At 47.1% G+C, this 19,894-nt stretch overlaps 1 protein-coding gene across 2 annotated transcripts; it reads left to right on the top strand.

Moving 5' to 3' along the window:
* Window positions 1-1,893: 1,893 nt before the first annotated feature.
* LOC139278715 (uncharacterized) lies at window positions 1,894-16,621 on the top strand. 2 transcript variants are annotated; one of them, XM_070897789.1, is made up of 2 exons: window positions 1,894-1,943; window positions 10,316-16,621. In XM_070897789.1, the coding sequence occupies exon 2, from the start codon at window positions 14,372-14,374 to the stop codon at window positions 15,506-15,508; it is 1,137 nt and encodes a 378-aa protein (XP_070753890.1). In that variant the 5' UTR covers window positions 1,894-1,943; window positions 10,316-14,371; the 3' UTR covers window positions 15,509-16,621. The 2 variants fall into 2 exon arrangements, with proteins under 2 accessions (XP_070753890.1, XP_070753891.1); XM_070897790.1 differs by having other exon boundaries at window positions 1,894-1,947.
* The last annotated feature ends 3,273 nt before the right edge of the window (window positions 16,622-19,894 follow it).

Raw genomic sequence — 19,894 nt, 5'->3', positions numbered from 1 at the left:
TCCCCTTAGAATTGAATCCCCTATCACTGTAGCTCTACCACTCTTTTTCCTGCCCTCCTGTGCAGCAGAGCCACCCACGGTGCCATGAACTTGGCTGCTGCTGCCCTCCCCTGATGAGTCTTCCCCCTTAACAGTACCAAAAGCGGTGTATCTATTTTGCAGGGGGATGACCGCAGGGGACCCCTGCACTACCTTCCTTGCACTGCTCTTCCTGTTGGTCACCCATTTACTATCTGGCTGTGTACCCTTTACCTGCGGTGAGACCAACTCACTAAACGTGCTATTCACGTCATCCTCAGCATCGTGCATGCTCCCGAGTGAATCCACCCGCAGCTCCAGTGCCGCAATGCGGTCCGTCAGGAGCTGGAGGCGGATACACTTCCCGCACACGTAGTCGTCAGGGACATCGGAAGCGTCCCTAACTTCCTACATGGTACAGGAGGAGCATAACTCGTGTCCGAGCTCTCCTGCCATGACTTAATCCTTAGATAAACTTAAGTTGGCAACAACAGTGCTAACAACAGGACATTGCAGTACAGTCCTGCAAAAGTGGCAAGGTTTGTGGTGGCCTGTTGCCCTTTGCACAACTTTGCCCTGAAAGAAGGACTAACTCTTAACCCTTTAGATGAACTCCCTGCTGAAATGGAAGATCTTGAAAATGTCCCTGTGGGGAGGCGTGAAGGGGAGGAGCAAGCTGCTGCCGAAAGCAGAGCTGTCAGGGAACAGCTCGTCGCCAACATGTTTACATGGTGATGATACTGTCGCCTCCTCCCTCCCCCCTGCCCCAGCCCAGCAAGGCACAGAAAATATGAAACAGAATTTAAAGTCAAAAATTAAAATTATATTGCATCAAAATTTTTCATCTTTGTTGGATAAAGTTTTGCTACTTTACAAACATTTTCAAAAGTCTTTGATAAAAACATATAAACAGTTTATAGTGATTTTTTTGGTTTCCTATTGTAATAAAGACTCAACAATATGATGTAAACTTATTTGCTACTTTTCAAACAGTTGCAACATTTGGTTGGTTGTTAATAAAAAAAGTTGAATCAAAATTTCAAGTGACTACAGACTATAAATATTAAATAAAATAGTCAAATACAAAATAACACAACACCTCAGCACAGACAAGCTCCTGTCTCTTTTGGAGACACACAAATGTTGACTTTTTACAACTTAGAAGCAGTTCAAAGATAAATGTAAACAGGCCGTTTCATTGAACCACAGCCATAAAACTTCACAGTGAGCTCAGATAACCAGATGATAGGTCAGTTAACAATGGACTTTGAAAAAGGTTAAAAATATTTGAAATTTCTTATAACGATAGAAACCTTAGCAGATCGCATCACATCATTTAATTCCTTGCGGCATTGCTCCGCCATCCGTGGAACGGTGGAGTTGGTGCTAACAACCATCGCAACTTCATTCCATACTGCCATTGGACTTTCCGCGATGGTTTTGACTTTGTGTTCCCAATGAGCCGGATGCTTTTCGCCTCAACCTCATTGAAGGTGTTGTCAGATCATCGTCACAGAAATTCTGAGCCCTTTTCATGACGACAACATTAGATACATCCATTTCGCTCATCTGTTCAATGATAATTATTACTAATAATTTAAAGGCTTTTTACAGTCTTTATATTGCTTTAATTCTCTTTTAAAGTGTTTAAAACTATTAAAATGTTTAAAATAAATTAGACCATCTTTAAATTATTCTAAAAGCTTAAAAAGTGATTTCTAAAGCAGCTGCGGGACTGAAGTGTAAAAAAACCCGGGGGCGTGGCCTATTTAAATGAGCTCCTATTGACAGCTCCTGTGGGCGGGGACAGTCTCCAAAGGGAGCCACAGGCTGCGCGCGCAGCGTTCCCGGGCGGCGTGATGTCATACGCTGTCCGGGAATCTTCAACAGAGAAACGGGAACGCAGGAGGGCGAAGGAGAAAATGGTAGGTGCGCATTTTTTTCTTTAATTTACCCGATTGCCCGCGGGAAGGCTGTGACAGGGATTTCTAGGCCACCATATTTTCTGCTCAGAGCAGCTCAGATCAAAAACTGATTTAACCCGCTCCTGCTCTTTGAAATGAAGTAGTGTTCCCCAATATGCAGTGCCATCAAACCCCTCTCCCCACAGGGGACTTCATTTGCTGAATCATCTGGGGTTCACTGAGGAAACATAGAAACATAAAAAATAAGTACAGGAGTAGGCCATTCGGCCCTTCTAGCCTGCACCGCCATTCAATGAGTTCATGGCTGAACATGCAACTTCAGTACTCCATTCCTGCTTTCTTGCCATACCCCTTGATCCCCCTAGTAGTAAGGACTTCATCTAACTCATTTTTGAATATATTTAGTAAATTGGCCTCAACAACTTTCTGTGGTAGAGAATTCCACAGGTTCACCACTCTCTAGGTGAAGAAGTTCCTCCTCATCTCAGTCCTAAATGGCTTACCCCTTATCCTTAGACTGTGTCCCCTGGTTCTGGACTTCCCCAACATTGGGAACATTCTTCCTGCATCTAACCTGTCTAATCCCGTCAGAATTTTAAACGTTTCTATGAGGTCCCCTCTCATTCTTCTGAACTCCAGTGAATACAAGCCCAGTTGATCCAGTCTTTCTTGATGGGTCAGTCCCGCCATCTCGGGAATCAGTCTGGTGAACCTTCGCTGCACTCCCTCAACAGCAAGAATGTCCTTCCTCAGGTTAGGAGACCAAAACTGCACACAATACTCCAGGTGTGGCCTCACCAAGGCCCTGTACAACTGTAGCAACACCTCCCTGCCCCTGTACTCAAATCTCCTCGCTATGAAGGCCAACATGCCATTTGCTTTCTTAACTGCCTGCTGTACCTGCATGCCAACCTTCAATGACTGATGTACCATGACACCCAGGTATCGTTGCACCTCCCCTTTTCCTAATCTGTCACCATTCAGATAATAGTCTGTCTCTCTGTTTTTACCACCAAAGTGGATAACTTCACATTTATCCACATTATACTTCATCTGCCACGCATTTGCCCACTCACCTAACCTATCCAAGTCGCTCTGCAGCCTCATAGCATCCTCCTCGCAGCTCACACTGCCACCCAACTTAGTGTCATCCGCAAATTTGGTGATACTACATTTAATCTCCTCGTCTAAATCATTAATGTACAGTGTAAACAGCTGGGGCCCCAGCACAGAACCTTGCGGTACCCCACTAGTCACTGCCTGCCATTCTGAAAAGTCCCCATTTACTCCTACTCTTTGCTTCCTGTCTGACAACCAGTTCTCAATCCATGTCAGCACACTACCCCCAATCCCATGTGCTTTAACTTTGCACATTAATCTCTTGTGTGGGACCTTGTCGAAAGCCTTCTGAAAGTCCAAATATACCACATCAACTGGTTCTCCCTTGTCCACTCTACTGGAAACATCCTCAAAAAATTCCAGAAGATTTGTCAAGCATGATTTCCCTTTCACAAATCCATGCTGACTTGGACCTATCATGTCACCTCTTTCCAAATGCACTGCTATGACATCCTTAATAATTGATTCCATCATTTTACCCACTACTGATGTCAGGCTGAGGGTCTATAATTCCCTGTTATCTCCCTCCCTCCTTTTTTAAAAAGTGGGGTTACATTGGCTACCCTCCACTCGATAGGAACTGATCCAGAGTCAATGGAATGTTGGAAAATGACTGTCAATGCATCCACTATTTCCAAGGCCACCTCCTTCAGTACTCTGGGATGCAGTCCATCAGGTCCTGGGGATTTATCGGCCTTCAATCCCATCAATTTCCCCAACACAATAAGGATTTCCCTCAGTTCCTCCTCCTCACTAGACCCTCCGACCCCTTTTATATCCGGAAGGTTGTTTGTGTCCTCCTTCGTGAATACCGAACCAAAGTACTTGTTCAGTTGGTCCGCCATTTCTTTGTTCCCCGTTATGACTTCCCCTGATTCTGACTGCAAGGGACCTACGTTTGTCTTTACGAACCTTTTTCTCTTTACATATCTATAGAAACTTTTGCAATCCGTCTTAATGTTCCCTGCAAGCTTCTTCTCGTACTCCATTTTCCCTGCCCTAATCAAACCCTTTGTCCTCCTCTGCTGAGTTCTAAATTTCTCCCAGTCCCTGGGTTTGCTGCTATTTCTGGCCAATTTGTATGCCACTTCCTTGGCTTTAATACTATCCCTGATTTCCCTTGATAGCCATGGTTGAGCCACCTTCGCTTTTTTATTTTTACGCCAGACAGGAATGTACAATTGTTGTAGTTCATCCATGCGGTCTCTAAATGTCTGCCATTGCCCATCCACAGTCAACCCCTTAAGTATCATTCGCCAATCTATCCTAGCCAATTCACGCCTCATACCTTCAAAGTTAGCCTTCTTTAAGTTCTGGACCATGGTCTCTGAATTAACTGTTTCATTCTCCATCCTAATGCAGAATTCCACCATATTATGATCACTCTTCCCCAAGGGGCCTCGCACAACGAGATTGCTAATTAATCCTCTCTCATTACATAACAGCCAGTCTAAGAAGGCCTTCCCGCTAGTTGGTTCCTCGACATATTGGTCTAAAAAATCATCCCTTATGCACTCCAGGAAATCCTCCTCCACCGTATTGCTTCCAGTTTGGTTAGCCCAATCTATGTGCATATTAAAGTCACCCATTATAACTGCTGCACCTTTATTGCATGCACCCCTAATTTCCTGTTTGATGCCCTCCCCAACATCACTACTACTGTTTGGAGGTCTGTACAGAACTCCCACTAACGTTTTTTGCCCTTTGGTGTTCTGCAGCTCTACCCATATAGATTCCACATCATCCAAGCTAATGTCCTTCCTAACTATTGCCTTAATCTCCTCCTTAACCAGCAATGCTACCCCACCTACTTTTCCTTTTATTCTATCCTTCCTGAATGTTGAATACCCCTGGATGTTCAATTCCCAGCCCTGATCATCCTGGAGCCACGTCTCCGTAATCCCAATCACATCATACTTGTCAACATCTATTTGCACAGTTAATTCATCCACCTTATTGCGGATACTCCTTGCATTAAGACACAAAGCCTTCAGGCTTGTTTTTTTAACACCCTTTGTCCTTTCAGAATTTTGCTGCACAATGGCCCTTTTTGTTCTTTGCCTTGGGTTTCTCTGCCCTCCACTTTTCCTCATCTCCTTTCTGTCTTTTGCTTTTGCCTCCTTTTTGTTTCCCTCTGTCTCCCTGCATTGGTTCCCATCCCCCTGCCATATTCGTTTAACTCCTCCCCAACAGCACGAGCAAATATTCCCGCTAGGACATTGGTTCCGGTCCTGCCCAGGTGCAGACCGTCCGGTTTGTACTGGTCCCACCTCCCACAGAACCAGCTCCAATGCCCCAGGAATTTGAATCCCTCCCTGCTGCCACGTATTCATCTGCGCTATCCTGCGATTCCTACGCTGACTAGCACGTGGCACTGGTAGCAATCCCGAGATTACTACTTTTGAGGTTCTACTTTTTAATTTAGCTCCTAGCTCCTTAAATTCGTTTCGTAGGACCTCATCCCTTTTTTTACCTATGTCGTTGGTACCAATGTGTACCACGACAACTGGCTGATCTCCCTTCCTTTATAGAATGTCCTGCACCCGCTCCGAGACATCCTTGATCCTTGCACCAGGGAGGCAACATATCATCCTGGAGTCTCAGTTGCGGCTGCAGAAACGCCTATCTATTAATACAAAGTTAATGAGGTTAAATAGATCCTGGATACAGGGCGGGATCCATGGGGACCTCCCCTGAGGATCACATGGATTTAAAAAGTTGTCTCCTTGGTCAAAACTTAAATCCAATCTAAAAATACATTTACGGTCTTTTCTGTCTCACTATTTTCTGCTGCTCCATTTTTGCGCCCTCTGCAAAATGAACACTATTTAGTGTGAAGTAGTAAAATCTAAGTTAGTAAGGTCGTGTCCCTTGGCCTGGAGAGAGTTGCACAATCTCACTTTCAGAGGTCTAGCTACATTAATCCTGCATTCCCCGGACACTGCACGGGATTGAACCAGACTGTTAACATCCTCAGCCTCCTACTTGATGCCAATTCAGAGTTCAAACACCTAGTTCCACCTCCGTAACATCACCCGCTTCCTGAACTGCCTCAGCCCACCTGCTGCCCATCCCACATCTATGTTTGTGTTACCTGCAGGCTCAATGATTCTAATACTCTCCTGTCCGGCTCCCATCCTTCACCCTCCATAAACTTTATCCAAAACTCTGCTGCCCCTTTCCTAACCTGAACCAAGTCCCGTCGACCCATCACCCCTGTGCTTGCTCCCAGTCCAGCAAATTAAAATTCTCATTCGTATTTTCAAATCCCTCCATGGCCTCACCCCTCCCCATCTCTGCAACCTCCTCCAGCCTCACAACCTCCCGAGATCTCTTCGTTCCTCCAATTCTGGACTCTTGAGCATCCCCCACTTCCTTCGCTCCACCATTGGCGGCCGTGCCTTCAGCTACCAAGACCCCAACCTCTGGAATTTCCTCCCTAAACCTCTCTGCCTCTCTACCTCTCCTTTGACTTCCTTAAAAGCTATCTCTGATCCTTCCAAATATCTCTTTCTTTGGGTTGACATCTATCGTTGTCTGATTACAATTTTGCGAAATGGTATAAAAATGCAAATTGTTCACATTGAAAAATATGGTGTACAGCCAACTAAACAGATTGAACTTCAGACTTCTTTTTTTGATGAAGTTACTTGAATCTTTGTCGACCTTTTGACGACAGTCACATTGGCACCATATTGACATCTCCTTTTGGTTTATGAAGGAGATAATAATTGGGATTGGATAGCAGGAATGATGGACGTTGTAATATATACACCTTGAGTATGCTCACAAGTTGGTGGAGCTGTTGAGTTGGAAGTGGCTTAGCCAGTCACGTGTTGTTCACAAGACTGAATAAAACCCCAGCCAGTTGGGTTCGGGGAATCCACGATGAGGCAGGTGGCTGTGAGCCTGGTGGATGAGCTGGTAATGTGTTGTGTGATTGCTAAACATTTTGTTAATAAACCAACTCATTCTTAATAGAGATGTGTTGCTATGAATTCTTAAGCAAATAACCCATGAAGCAAATATATTACAGACATGGTTTGTATTGTCTGATAGCAAGCTGTTGAAATATTGACAGACCAGTAAAGAGCCAAACATTTGTAGACAGAATCAGCTGTGAAATGTTAGGGATTAAATACCATTTTTCTGATTGTGTTTGAATAATTAGAGTAAGTCATTGAGGGAGAAATTCGGGTCTTTTGCACCTCCTGTTCGGGGGGCGCTAACAGGGCGCAAAGACTTTGTGACCAGGCGTGTCGGCGTTAACAACTCCGCCATATTTGGCGGGCGTTTAGTGCTGGCACTACAGCGTTGTGCCCCACGCTCGGAGATCGTGACATCATCGCCAAGTGCATCACACCATTAGTGACCTGGCCCAAAATTTAGTTTCATCCCCTGAAGCAGCGCGGGGTGATAACAGCGACAGGTTCAGGGGACACGAACCCGGCGGCTGGCTGACAATTAAAGGGGAGGTGGCCTGCTGCTGGGACAAGAAATCTGCCATTTTGGTTGCCGCTCCGGTCGTGGTTTGTTGGCAGGGTTGGTTCCGCGATCGCTCAGCCCAGCACTCTGTGTAAGTGACGGACTGATCACGTGGCTCCCCCGCTCCCCGGTGCTCCAGGTAGGTGGCTTCTCCTTCGGCAGAGTCTGCAGTTCGGGCCTTCCCTGTAATTGAGGGAAGAGCCCCTTGTATACAGCAGTGCTGTGCGGCCCAGTGTATAGTGCTGCTGAGGTGTGCGTCCCGTCACCGCCCCAGGAAGGTTTAGCGCTCCACTTCCTTCCGGGGGCAGGAACCCGAATTTAGTGATCGGGGCAGGACTTCCACGCCGACCGCGAAATGTCCCGGCTCCCGGACATTACCGCCCCCAAGGCCATTGTTTCTCTCCGCATGTTAATGATAATCTGAGAATTGGGATTTCTGAACACGCAGTGCCAGCACACGGGAGTTTCCTGGGGAAAAGGACAGACCTGAGGGAACTATTGCCCAATCATGGAGGGAGCGGTTCTATAACTGGCAGCCGATGTGCGACACCAGGTTTATGTCCGGATGGCAATTTAAAAATCTGCACCATGGTCTCTCCTGTATCTGACGGGTAATTTAACTTTTTACATTAAAGGCCCGGAATGCCGATTAATATGGTTTGGTTATAGCTTTACAAATTACATTTATCCAAAAAAAAAAGCTTTCACAGCCATTTTGTACCATCCCTGTGCAGTGGATTATTAATGGGCAAAAGCCTCTGCTCCAATGAGGTGAGCCATTGCTGAATCCTGCCTGTCGATGTCAATTATTGGATCTGCATCTACATTTACTATTTCCATCCAGGGCTAGAATATAGTTTCATAGGCCCCAAGTTTCCACATGATTTGCGCCTGATTTTTAGGAGCAACTGGTGGAGAACGGACTATCTTAGAAATCGCAATTCTCCACATTTTTTTTTCTGCAGTTCTAGTCAGTTAGAACAGTTTCACTTTGGAACAGAATTTTTTCTTCAAAAGGGGGCTTGTCCGGCCACTGACGCCTGATTTCAAAGTTTCCATAGTGAAAACGTACTCCAAACTAACTTAGAATGGAGCAAGTGAAGATTTTTGTCGAACTGAAAAAACCTTGTCTACACATTAAAAAATCAGGCGCAGGTTACAAATTAGGCATCCACAACGAGGTGGGGGGGGGAAAGGAAGTCATTAAATTCTATTATCAATCTTTATTTATACTTATACAAGTATTATACAAATAAATCCAACCTGAATAAACATTTATAAGCAAAGAAAAGATTAAATAAACCATCTTCCTACCTGTGTGAAAGTGCTTCAGCCAGGGAGAATGCTGCAGGAAGCCTCACAAGTTGAGGCAGCCGTTCCCCCGGGGGGGGGGGGAGGAGGCAGCTGTTTCCGCGGGGTGGGGTGGGGGGGGGAGGAGGCAGCTGTTTCCGCGGGGTGGGGTGGGGTGGGGGGAGGCAGCCGTTCTTTCCCGACGGCAGCGGGGGAGGAGGAAGCCGTTCCCGACGGCGGGCGGGGGGGTGGGAGGGAGGGAGTGCGGGCCCGACCGACCGACCGAACGCAGCGGGGCGGGGGGGGGGGGAGGAAGCCGTTCCAGACGGCGGGCGGGGGGGGGAAGGAGACAGTGAGAAGGCTGCAGGAAGCCTCAAGTTCAGCAGCCATTCCCGACGGCAGTTGGGGGAGGCCGTCGGGAAACGGCTGCCTCAACTTTCTGAGGCTTCCTGCAGCCTTCTCACTGCTGCAAGAAGCCTCAGTGCTGATGTGCTGATGGCAATGTGCTTTTATTAAAAAATGTTCAAAAATTAAACAGCTACAAAGAACTACAAAAATGGCCGAGTGCCAATGTTTCCTTCACACTGCACGTGCGCGAAAGCTCCAACGCGCACGCGCAGGGTTGTCGGCAGGAAAAAAACGAAATGGTACCCGCCCCCTCCCACTTACAAAATCGGCGCGAGTGGTAGGCTCCGCCCACTGGGCGCCGCGCCAAGCTGCCATGGAGCTGCAGGGCACTCCAGAATCGCGCGTTGTTTTTCCGGCGCCGTTTTCGGCGCGAAAAACGGGCGCCCAGCTCGGAGGGGTGCCCGTTTTGTAGCGTGTGGAAACTTGGGGCCATAATTACCAGCGGGGAGTCAGTATTGAGGAATTTTAAAACTGGATTTCCACACTTGTGAAGTGACAATGAAACAGTTTCTGAGCTTTGCACCAAGTTAGATTGATTGAGTGAAGCACAAACTTTATAAACAGAATGCTGCAGGTCAGCTGATAAAGGTAGTGCATCAGTCACACTGGGCCACACAGATCAGGAAGGGGACAGGTTCAATGCCTGATCTCAGCTGGGATGGTGATGTGATTGGCCCTCTGTGCCCTTGAGCTAAATAGAGGAGAATCAGCCAGGGTTCCTGCTCCTGATCGTGACCCACTGCTGCAAAGTGGGCATGTGTGCCCCCCACGAATGCCCCCCACGTGGCTCCCCACGTCTGCCCCCCAAGTGCACCCCATGAAATGTTGGCCTGATGTAATGTAATGTAAGTTTATTGCACTGTAATGTCCCCATGTGATGTACTGCAATGTTGGGAGCATGTAACGCAATGCAGATCTGTATTCTGTCTGCGATATGTAATGCAGTACTGCAGCAGTGGTGGACATTTAAGTAAGACTGCGATAAGTCACTGTACTATGTACTATTGTAACCCTGAGCCCTCCCCTAGTGCCAAGCTTTTTTAAATGTTGTTTTGTACTTCTCGACACAGATGATTCAGATCACAGCGACACAGCCGACAGACCCACTGCCTCCAACTCTGGCATCGCCCCGCCCCCTCCTGACGAGGAAGAGGAACAGGAACAGCCGCTGATCCGTAAGCCAGTGGAGGTGGAGCTGGTGGTGGAGACGGAGAAGGATATGCCTGTTCCATGTGGGACAGTTGGACCATCCTCCACCACAGAGTCTGTATTCAGGGGATTCCCCCACAGCTCCTCTGATTCTGCCGGACCAAGCTGTGTGCAGCACGGTACCCCTAGTGTTGCAGGGTCTTTGCCGCAGCAATGGAGGTTGGTGCAGGAAAGGTCGGTTGCTGTGGGCATATACCAGGACATGGTGCGTCAGTCACAGGCCAGCGTTGACATAGGTTGAGAGCTGCTCAAGGCCATGACTACAATAGCCACAAACATCGCGGCTCTATCAGAGCAGGAGTCGGAGGAAAGGTTGCGTATGATCACCGCGATGGAGCGAACCACCGACGCCTTCAAAGCCATGTGGCAATCGACGGGATCGGGACATGGCGTGGAACAACCCCCGCCCCCGTCCCATAATAGTCAGGTTGACAGCACCTGAGGCTGGGGAGCTGACATCATTTCCCAGCCCTGAAGCCCCGCCTTCCACATCGCGAGCTTCTCCTGAGGCCCCAGTTATTGCGCATGTAATGTCTGCCAACCACCCCCGCACACCCCGCCCCCCAACAACAGCAATGGCACTTGGGGTGTGGAGCTGGTCACCGGCTTGGTATCAACATGGGGAGGTCCATGCCCGCAGTAACTGGGAAAGGGAAGTGCGGGAATAAGAAAGGGTGGAATCGTCCCAAGGGTGGTGTAGCACACGGACGTGGAAGGGGCAGAGGGTGTGGGCGGGGAAAGGACCTCACCATTGACATACCGCCGAGTGGTATGCACACCATCCGCCATGTAGGACCGCCCACATACAGCCCAAAAAGTCCGATGTTCATCGCATAGCGCCGACATACCACCGGATCTGTATACCGTCCTGGAAAAGGTGGTTTTACACAATGGTAATTGGGCGGAAATGGGCGGAGTGCACAGATCCGCCATTTGGAAATCAGAAACTGTATCGGGAACAAGTATTTGTTGTAATTGAAGTTTTATTTGTAAATTTTATGAAGGTTATAAAAGTTTTGCTGAAGTTGTTATTAAAGTTATTGCAGTTGTTTTATATTTATAAGTTTTACAAAGTTTTAAAATTGTTGTATATTTTAAAAATTTTTACATAACTGTTTGAATTGACTTTAAGCACTCTTTTACAGTGTGAAACTTTTCTCTGAAGATCCTTCACGGGTAAGGCCTCTTCCTCATTATCATCATTCTTACCCTTATAACTCTGCTCAATAAACTTCCTCACATCTGATTCCTCCATTAGACAGCTTGTCAGCAATAAAGGCTGGGATAATACAGGCCTGCTTTTTAAAAAATCTCCACTATATTTTTCGATTAAAAACATTTAACTAAGATACCTTTCTATCTTAATAAGTAGCTCAGTAACAGTAAATATACCTATTCCAATCAAAATCACACTCTAAAATCACTGTTCACCTCAGAGATACAGAGGTGTTACTTTAGCTGACAGTTCCCGATTTCCAAAATGGCAGATCCATGCACTCCGCCCATTCCCGCCCACTTACCATCGCGTCAAACCATCTTTTCCAGGAGGGTATGCAGCTCCGGTGGTATGTCGGCGCTATGCGATGAAAATCAGACGTTTTGGACGGTATGTGGAACGGTCCTAAACAGCGGACAGTATGCATACCGCTCGGCGGTGTGTCAGTGATAAATATTTCGCCGAGCGGTATGTCAGCGGTATGTAGGTGTTTTTTGACCAAAATCATATTTTTGGGCGGTATGTTGGTGGTACGCAGGTGGTAGGGAATGATATGTCAACCAATTCCGGTCCCCTAAAGTACTGCGTACAGTTTTGGTCTCCGTACTTAAGGAAGTAGACACTTGCATTGGAGGCTGTTCACAGTAGGTTCACTAGGTTGATTCCAGCGATGAGGGGGCTGATTTATGAAGATCGGTTGTGTAGGTTAGGACTATACTCATTGGAGTTCAGAAGAATGAGAGGAGATCTTATCGAAACATTTTAAATAATGTAAAATAACGGGGCTCGAGAAGGTAGATGCAGAGAGGATATTTCCACATTGGTGAAACTAAAACTAGGGGACAAAGTCTCAGAATAAGGGGCCGCTCATTTAAAACTGAGATGAGGAGGAATTTCTTCACTCAGATGTTGTAAATCTATAGAATTCTCTGCTCCAGAGAGCTGTGGAGGCTGGGTCACTGAATATATTTAAGGCGGGGATAGACAGACTTTTGAGCGATAATGGAATAAAGGGTTATGGGGATTGGGCAGGGAAAAGGAGCTGAGTCCATGATCAGATCAGCCAAATGGCCGACTCTTGCTCCTATTTCCTTTGTTCTTTGAAATTCTCTTATAATACATGCTCTTCTCCTCCCCCCAATTTTCTCCCTGTTATATATGCAGATTATAGATATACTCTCTGTGTAGTCACTGTATGGTTGCATAAGACGGAGAATTGTTACCTGATGTACTTTCAATAAGGTTTGCACTGTGTATATACTATGCTGGCACCACTAGATGGTGCAACCTGTGGAGATCGGGTTTTCCTGCCCCTGTGGGCGAGGCTGTCCACAGGCTGTCCACCAGAGGGCACTGCGGTGGGAGACCTGAGGGTCACCTGCATAGGTGTGCCGGGCCCAGTATAAAAGGCTGCTCACCATGCTTGTGCCTCACTTTGGAGTTACGAATAAAGGACCATGGGTCACTACAGTTTGAGTACAACACATTGCCTCGTGGAGTCATTCATAAGTGCATTACAGACATAACAACTGGCAAAGAGAATACGAACTTTCACGCGATTATGGCTACCTTTGGCACACTAAAAGACTTCGCAGAGGGTGATGATTGGGATGCCTTTACGGAAAGGCTCGAGCAATATTTCGTGGTAAACGACCTGGCAGGGGAGATGGACACATTGGCAGAGAACACAAGGTTTTACTGCTGACCAGTTGTAGGCCCGAGGTCTACCGCCTCGTCAGAGACTTGCTGGCACCCACAAAGTCCAAGGATAAGACATGCGATGAACTGACTGAACTAAGTCGTGACCAACTAAAACCAAACCAGAGCATCCTCATGGCCAGGCACAGATTCTACACTCACCGCATACCTGAGGGCCAGGAGATTGCAAAATATGCTGCTAACCTCAGGAGACGTGCGGTATCACGTGATTTCAGCACGCATCTCAACGAAGCGTTGCGAGACATCTTCATTATGGGAATTGGCCACGAGGGCCTTCTTCACAAGCCGACAGCTTATTATTATCTGCCGACAGCACAGGTAACCTGCAGAAGGCCATCAGCATCAGTCAGGTGTTCATGACCTGCAGCACCAAGCAAATTATTCATCCTGTGGACTCAAACCCGGGAAGTACTGTACACAGAATGATGCCTTTCACAGGCCAGACTGTAGAACGTGGCTCTGCCCAGGGCAGAGAGCACAGACCTCAGGGTTCCAGAACGCAGAGTCCGCCGAGGAGTGCGAATCGAGTAGTACCTTACTGACATTGCGGAGGAAACCATAGGGCTCACCAGCATCGGTTTGCTGAGTACGTATGCAAAGCATGTAACACGAAGGGCTACCTCCAGCGTATGTGTAAAAGAAATACGACTCACCGTCTAGCAGAGGAGTCGGTAGATGACTTTGAATCCATCGAGGATAATGATGATTTGGCTAGAGAGGCAGCTCAGCTGCAAGAAGTGTATGGAGTGTAAAGATGCACCACCGATTGTCCTCCAGGTGAAGATGGAAGCCGAGATAAATGGCGTTCCAGTCATCATGGAAGTGGAAACGGGAGCGAGCCAGTCAGTGATGAGCCAGAATGCCTTTGAGAGGCTATAGAATGAAAAATGACCTGAGCTGGTTCCAGTGCAGGAAAATTTGCGCACCTACACGAAGGAGCTGATCCCAGTCCTTAGTAGCGTGGATGTAAGTGTAATCCATAATGGTGTGGTGCACAAGTTACCTCTGTGGATTGTTGCAGGTGATGTCCAACGCTACTCAGAAGAAGGTGGATGGGGAAGATCCAGTGGAAATGGGAAGACCTTTTCACTCCAGCAATCGATATCCCCCATGTTCAGATGCAGAGCAAAACCTCACCTTCACTTGGGCCAGGCAACAGAAAACTGAGGCACAGACCGTCCATCACGACTGTGTGGCAATGATCCGACCAGAACGACCTAAAAGTACCTTCCTGGCTCCAGTGGCAGGACTCCTGGGGAGGAAGATCGAATTCACAGGCACTCTTCCAGCTTTTGTGGCAGAATCGTGGGAGAGAAGGATCAAGGCAGTCGACCTTGAGGACAGAGGCAAGATGGTGTCCTTGCTGCAGCGAGGTGCAGCGTGGCTGAAAAAAAAAATGGCCGCGGCCATATCACGAGGTGCAACACTGAGGGACCAACACGTGGTATCTAACAAAGGATTTGATTGGGGTAAAGCCAGCAGGGTTCTCTTAAAGGAGACCTGCAACCAACTGAGCTTAAAGAGACATTGTATGCATGGCAATCAATGTAACGAACCGATTAAGATTGTGAACAAAATGTTGCAAGATGTCGGTACTATTCCTAATGTAAAGAACAAAATGTTGTTGCGAGATGTTGGGAGTAGAGTGTCCCCAAAAGTAGCAAGCGAACGAATTCGGGAGGGTAAAGGCGCTGATCCTGATTGCCTGGCCCATGTGTCCCCACAAGTTATAGGCCAGCGACCTCAGGAGGGTGAAGGCACTGATCCTGATACTCTGCCCCAGGTCTATCCCACGCTGCAGGCACCCGATGGCAATATTCACCACGGACCTGGAAACGAAAACGGCACCAATACATGCAGTTGGTCGCCATTGCTCACCACCTGGGTGGAGACAGCGCAGCCCCCAGACCCAGTCGCTACCTCGGCCATGTCCGGGAGCGAAAAGTCAGAACCAACGAGTCCCCCAAATGGGACCTGGAACAGCCAGGTTCCCAACACCTTTCGAGAGCAGGCAGAAGATTCTGCAGCCCTCAAAGGAGGACAGGGAGGCCACATACATTTGTGGCTCTGCCCATCACGAGGCAATGGCAAAGGCCCTGAGTCCTGGCTGGGTGAGTGAACCAAGCCCATCCCGCCAGCAGGGGGCGTAGCGCCGCTATCAGACAACTAGAACCCCGTCCAGTTGCTCTGGAACCTGCGTCCTCGCATACCTGTACTGCTACCTCAGTATTTACCATGCCTGAACCATGAATGCAATCTACCCAATCCTGGTGCACGACCGCAAAACGTAACAAATGTAACTCACTGAACCAAGGTGTCACGATACAAACTGTGGCTTTCTTTCTTTGTAATTGCACTGTGTCTGATCCTGTATGTTAATGTAACGGGCCTGCTGCATGATCTCACTGTGGGGGTGGGTAGCCATGGACACACACATGGATCACACCCAGAACCCACTGGAACCTCCACTGCATCATCGAACCATCCAAACTGATAACCACTATCCAACGTTGCGGCAAAAGGACTTGGGGGTTAACAGGGAGAGAGCCAAGCCAAAGCACAGCCAAGGTGCAAGGGCTATTGGCACTTAAGTTTGGGGAGAGCTAAACCAGAGCACATAGTGCAAAGGTAATCAGCACAAAGGACTTGGGGGAGAGTGATGTTATATATGCAAACAACACATATGCTTTCTGTGTCGTCACTGTTTAGTTGGATAAGATGGAGACTTGTTACCTGATGTACTGTCAATAAGGTTTGCACTGTGTATATACTATGCTGACACCACTAGAGGGTGCAACTTGTGGAGACCGGGGTTTCCTGTCCCTGTGGCAGAGGCTGTCCACCAGAGGGCAGTGCGGTGGGAGACCTGAGGGTCACCTGCATAGGTGTTCAGGGCCCAGTATAAAAGGCCGCTCACCATGCTTGTGCCTCACTCTGGAGTTACGAATAAAGGACCAAGGTCACTACATTTTGAGTACAACACATTACCTCATGGAGTCATTTATAAGTGCATTACAGACATAACACTCTTACCCTCTCCTGAAGGCACTAACTTGTACTGGGTACAGTGCAACAGTCAGTGGTAACCTGCTGGCACTCCACCCATACAGCCACTCTTCAGTTGTGAGCTTATACAGTGAATGTCAACAGGCAATGTTATTGAGGCCAATCCTGATATAATCTGACATCCATACATGGATATAACTAGGAATCTGGTCACTTTTACATTTCTGTCACCCAGTGGTCCTGGGGAAAATTGCTTTCTGATGTTTTTACAAAATCTTTACTTAAAAGTGTATTAAAAATTCTTGCCATTTTCTCGTGTGATGTGGATCATACAGATAAGCCAAAGGATGTGTTGCTTTTCCACCATCCTGGCGATAGGTACCTTCTTTCTTCTCCTCTTCAATAGGCTGACAAATCAGATTTGTTCCTGGGAAGGAGGGAGACAAAAACAAAGAATTGAACAAAGACACCAAACACTGTTTATGGTGATCTGTGTTAAACATTAGCTTTTAAAGTGATAGGATCACTTCTGCAACAATTACTCATGATAGAAAGTAACAGGGATGTTTATTAGTAAACTTGTTAAATATAAATGATAACTCTTCAAATAGCTCAATGATTTTATGGATTTCACACACCATGCTGACTTGGAAGTATATCGCTGTTCCTTCATCGTCGCTGTGTCAATATCCTGGAACTCCCTCCCGAACAGCACTGTGGGAGAACCTTCGCCACAAGGACTGCAGCGGTTCAAGAAGGCGGCTCACCACCACCTTCTCAAGGGCAATTAGGGATGGGCAATAAATGCTGGCCTTGCCAGCGATGCCCACATCCCAGGAAGAAATAAAAATAAGAAGAGCCTGGGTTTAATCCATTGTCTGCATTGAGTTAGTTGATCTAAAATTGGGTGGGTGAAAGGTCACTACAGTTGGTCTCATTTGCGCCCTGTTTAATGCCTGGGTGGGGCACAAAAACAATTATTTTTGGTGTGAAATGAGGCGCACCAGGATTTGTGCCTGGACGGAATTATCGGCAATGGTTTTGCAACGCCACTAAAACATAGCCCACGCCTGCTGTTTTCACCGTAAATCATCGTGCATCGCTGCGCTAGTGCCCCGGGAGGAACTTTCTAGCATATCGGTTGATTTAGCGTCCGCCCGGGAACCCACTTGCAAAAAGCAACCTGGGCACACCAGGCGCTAATGGCGCCATCTTGGAAATGGAGGAGGAATTCGGAGTTCTGAGTGATTGAAAGCGTTGGGAGAAGAACGTTGCGTTACTGTGTTCCTGATTGTGAACTTTACATGAGTTTATATTTTGTTTAACATAGAAACATCGAAAATAGGTGCAGGAGTCGGCCATTCAGCCCTTCGAGCCTGCACCACCATTCAATAATATCATGGCTTTCATTCACGTCCTGCTTTCTCTCCATACTCCTTGATCCCTTGAGCAGTCAGGGCCATATCTAACTCCTTCTTGAATATATCTAACAAACTGGCATCAACAACTCTGCGGTAGAGAATTCCACAGGTTAACAACTCTCTAAGTGAAGAAGTTTCTCCTCATCTCGGTCCTAAATGGTTTACCCCTTATCCTTAGACCCCTTATCCCCTGGTTCTGGACTTCCCCAAAATCGGGAACATTCTTCCTGCATCTAACCTGTCGAGTCCCATCAGAATTTTATATGTTTCTATGAGATCCCCTCTCATTCTTCTAAACTCCAGTGAATACAGGCCCAGTCGATCCAGTCTCTCCTCATATGTCAGTCCTGCCATCCCGTTAATCAGTCTGGTGAACCTTCGCTGCACTCCCTCAAGAGCAAGATCGTCCTTCCTCAGATTAGGAGACCAAAACTGAACACAATATTCCAGGTGAGGCCTCACCAAGGCCCTGTACAACTGCATTAAGACCTCCTTGCTCCTATACTCAAATCCCCTAGCTATGAAGGCCAACATGCCATTTGCCTTCTTCACTGCCTGCTGTACCTGCATGCCAACTTTCAATGAATGATGTACCATGACACTCAGGTCTAGTTGCACCTCCCCTTTTCCTAATCTGCCACCATTCAGATAATAGTCTGCCTTTATGTTTTTGCCACCAAAGTGGATAACCTTACATTTATTCACATTATACTGCATCTGCCATGCATTTTCCAACTCACCTAACCTGTCCAAGCACCCTGCAGCCTCTTAGCCTCCTCCTCACAGCTCACACCGCCACCGAGCTTAGTTCATCTGCAAACTTGGAGATATTATACTCAATTCCTTCATCTAAATCATTGATGTATATTGTAAATAGCTGGGGTCCCAGCACTGAGCCCTGCTGCACCCCACTAGTCATTGCCTGCCATTCTGAGAAGGACCTGTTTATCCCTACTCTGCTTCCTGTCTGCCAACCAGTTCTCTAACCATATCAACATATTACCCCCAATACCATGTGCTTTAATTTTGCACACCAATCTCTTACCAGTTACTTCCTCAAAAAATTCTAGAAGATTTGTCAAGCATGATTTAAGAACATTTAAGGACATTTTCAAAGATGGGGGCCATATGATATCAACCATTAATCCTGGCTGCTATATTTACATGGCGACGAGCTGGAAAAAGACTTATTTTTGATCATAGTCAACGTAATTGAAGAGGTCGCAGACATATGGGGAGGAGGCTTTAACCCACAAGTTTGCAGAGAACAGCGCTCATTGTGGAAATGTATTTTTATCTAAGCTGATACCACACGGTATTTTTGTGCCCTTTGCATTATATAACAAAATGGAGTCCTGGTCCTTCCAGAAATTTCTGCATAAAGCAGTCGGCTTGCATAAACAGCTAAACCTGGCTTGAAATGGCTGATAGCCACCAGAAGCTGGGAGGCAAGTCCTGCTGGGACAAGTACCCGCACCCACCGCCCCCCCCCCACCACCCGCCCCATGGTGCTCTCCTATTGTCTATACAACACCAGTTCCACTCCACCCCACCCTTTTCCAAGTACTCAAACCACCAGCCATTATCTCTTGTAGAGACCTCATCCATTTGATGCAAAAAGATAACTGACTAGGAAACTGGACCATCCTGACACAATGCCAGGCAGGTAATAGCTCATTACCACACTCTCATCAAGTAATGGCCGGCTGGCCAACTAATAACCTTGACAAAAGGAAATATCTGGAAACTATGTCAGGACAAGGATGTAGTAATTAACTCTTTATCTGTATTCACTGACTGCGAGACAGAGCCAATACACAGGGAGAGGCCATAACTTGGGTTTTACTGTATAAATATCTTGTGAAACTACCATTTCGGAGGTGTTCACTTAGCCATTGACTAAGTGTGACCTTTCCCTTGCTAGCAAGTAAATTAAAGAAACTTCTGCTGGAGCTGAAGGTGTCTGAGTCGTTTATCAGAGGTCGAGATTTCGACATACCTGCAGCTCCATAGTGAGTTAGAAGGCTGCACTTCTGAAAAGAGGTGGTCACACAGATATGCCAGCTCATACAGGCAGA

The sequence above is a fragment of the Pristiophorus japonicus genome, chromosome 13 (genome assembly GCF_044704955.1).
Source record: "Pristiophorus japonicus isolate sPriJap1 chromosome 13, sPriJap1.hap1, whole genome shotgun sequence".
Taxonomy (NCBI): Eukaryota; Metazoa; Chordata; class Chondrichthyes; family Pristiophoridae; genus Pristiophorus; species Pristiophorus japonicus.
This window is presented reverse-complemented; position numbering and strand designations above follow the sequence as displayed.

Coding starts and splice junctions, on each gene's coding strand:
- LOC139278715 (XM_070897789.1), top strand. CDS start 14,372: ATGGTGTGGTGCACAAGTTACCTCTGTGGATTGTTGCAGGTGATGTCC.